At 20.3% G+C, this 2,500-nt stretch overlaps 2 protein-coding genes and 1 non-coding gene across 3 annotated transcripts in view; 1 reads left to right on the plus strand and 2 right to left on the minus strand.

Moving 5' to 3' along the window:
* The window catches only part of PADL01_0107700 (selenocysteine-specific elongation factor selB homologue, putative), a gene marked incomplete at both ends in the record, with an annotated part of 2,325 nt that extends 1,071 nt beyond the window's left edge, over window positions 1–1,254 (minus strand). The window contains one exon of the mRNA XM_028685358.1: window positions 1–1,254. This exon is cut by the window's left edge and continues 1,071 nt beyond it. Coding sequence (XP_028536199.1) covers window positions 1–1,254 — 1,254 coding nt within the window.
* A 500-nt stretch (window positions 1,255–1,754) lies between these two features.
* PADL01_0107800 (FAD-linked sulfhydryl oxidase ERV1, putative) lies at window positions 1,755–2,180 on the plus strand (the record flags this gene model as incomplete). The annotated part of the gene is made up of 1 exon (XM_028685369.1): window positions 1,755–2,180. One exon carries the CDS (start codon window positions 1,755–1,757, stop codon window positions 2,178–2,180), a length of 426 nt encoding a protein of 141 aa, XP_028536200.1.
* A 187-nt stretch (window positions 2,181–2,367) lies between these two features.
* The window catches only part of PADL01_0107900, a 275-nt gene continuing 142 nt past the window's right edge, over window positions 2,368–2,500 (minus strand). Inside the window, exon 1 of the non-coding RNA XR_003699313.1 lies at window positions 2,368–2,500. This exon is cut by the window's right edge and continues 142 nt beyond it. This is a non-coding gene — a non-coding RNA (Plasmodium RNA of unknown function RUF5).

A 2,500-nucleotide genomic window follows, 5' to 3' on the forward strand; every position in this document is an offset into this window, starting at 1 on the left:
TTTAACCTTTCCGATTTCATTTAATGATAATATGTTAACATTACAATTTATTTTTATCTTCCCTTTGATTACAGTGCCTGTAAAGATTGTTCCTTTCCCTTTAATATTAAAAGAATGATCATATAAAAAATAAAAATCTTCATATGTTGAAATTTCTCTTTCTGGTATTTTTATAACATCACTAAGAACATTTATTATTTCTTTAATATTTATGGTTTTATTGGTAGAAGATATATCTGACGATGATTTATTGTATGAAACAATGTGTTCTTTATTTAATGTGTTAACATTTTCTTTCATATTATCATCACTTAATGTTTGTTTTTGATCCTCCATATTATCATCACTTAATGTTTTATTTTTACCCTCCATATTATCATCACTTAATGTTTTATTTTTACCCTCCATATTATCATCACTTAATGTTTTATTTTTACCCTCCATATTATCATCACTTAATGTTTTATTTTTACCCTCCATATTATCATCACTTAATTTTTTTTCTTGATCCCCTTTATTATCTTTTCCTTTTACATATGCCGATATGCTAACAATGTGGTACTTCAACTTTTGTAGGGACTTAAATTTATAAAATGCTTGTTGTATTTTTTTCTTCATTGAATTAATTTTTTTTTCTCTTAGATGTAGAGGTATAAGATCAATTTTATTTAAGACAATAATAATATCGCTATTGATTATTTTACATAATACTAGACATTCTATAGTTTGTTTTTGTATGCCTTTATTTATATCTATGACTAATAAGATAATATCTGTAATTTCCGATCCCATAATAATAGTTTTTAAAAGAGAATAATGTCCTGGACAATCAACTAAACATATTTGAATTATTTCTTCATCATAAAAATATATATTATTAGTATCATAATTCAAATTGGTATTCTCACTATTTTTATATTCTTCATTAGAATCAATATTTATCATATTATCATATTCTATATTATGTGATTCATATTTTTCTTCTCTTTTATAAAATAAAAGATCATTTTTATCATTCTCTTGATAATTTTGTAAATTTGTTTCGATTTCCTTTTTATGATTTACATTATAATTATATTTTATTTTTTTCTTTATATAGAAAGAAGAAAAACCAAGGTCGATAGTTATTCCTCTTTCTTTGCTTTCTTTATGTTTATCTAGGGCGCATGTACTTAAAATCTCGCTCAAACATTTACAGAGGCTAGTTTTTCCAGAATCCACATGACCTAAAACACCTACATTAATATTAATCATAAAAGAAATTATATTAACAATAAGGAGATAATAAATAAATATAAATATATTATATATTATATATATGTTATATATATATATATATATATTATATGTTTTTATTTTTATTTTTTTTTTTTAAGTAAAATATTTTATATGGACTTATAAAGTAATCACGTTGCAACATGGTAAATCAAATAAATATAATATATATAATATATATATGTATTTATTTATTTATTTGACAAGTTTGAGCTCCGAAATTTTTGAAATATTTAAAAAAAAAAAAAAAAAAAAAAAATATATATATATATATATATATATATATACATATAAAATGATGCGTATATAATTTGGTCATATACAAAATTATATATATATATAATATATATGTCACATTTTTAAAATAAATATATATATATATATATATATTTATATGTTTATGTTTATGTTTATTTTTATTTTTATTTTTAATTTTTATTTCATAATTTTTCGAATTATGTCATTCATTTAAAAACAGGATGGATATTGAAAAGTGCTATGAACAGTCATGTAAGAACAGAGATAAAAAGAATGAATCTAATATAAATGGTTTATATGAAAATAAGAAGAAACAAATATATCCACCTGATAGAGATGAAATTGGTAGAGCATCCTGGATGATTTTACACACGATATCTGCTAACTTTCCAGATAATCCATCAGAAAATGATAAAATAAAACATACGAGATTTTTTTATGCTTTTTCAAATTTATATCCTTGTCATATTTGTAAATTAGATTTATTAAATATTTTAAAAAAATATCATTTAAATTGTAACAATAAAATTATGTTTTCAACTTTTATTTTTAATTTACATAATATGATCAATCAAGAAATTGGTAAAGACCTCTATCCATGTCACGATATACAAACCATAATTGACAAATACAAAACGATCGATTAGAATAAGTGGATATTTATATATTTATTTATAATAATTTTTTTTTTTTTCACATTGTAGTTTCCAAACATACAAGAAATAAATAAAAATAAATAAAAATAAATAAAAATAAATAAATAAATAAATAAATAAATAAAAGGGATGATAGAAAGAAAGGGAGATTATAACTACCAAAGAAGATAACTCCATATTGACAAAAGAAAAATAAAATGAAAATATATGGCATATGTATATAATATATATATATGTAATATTTTTTTTAGGGCATATGTTATATGTGAAAATATATATACATTTTCCAATCTTTTAACTTTATATTTACA

Source organism: Plasmodium sp. gorilla clade G2, assembly GCF_900097015.1.
Source record: "Plasmodium sp. gorilla clade G2 genome assembly, chromosome: 1".
Lineage (NCBI taxonomy): Eukaryota > Apicomplexa > Aconoidasida > Haemosporida > Plasmodiidae > Plasmodium > Plasmodium adleri (nom. inval.).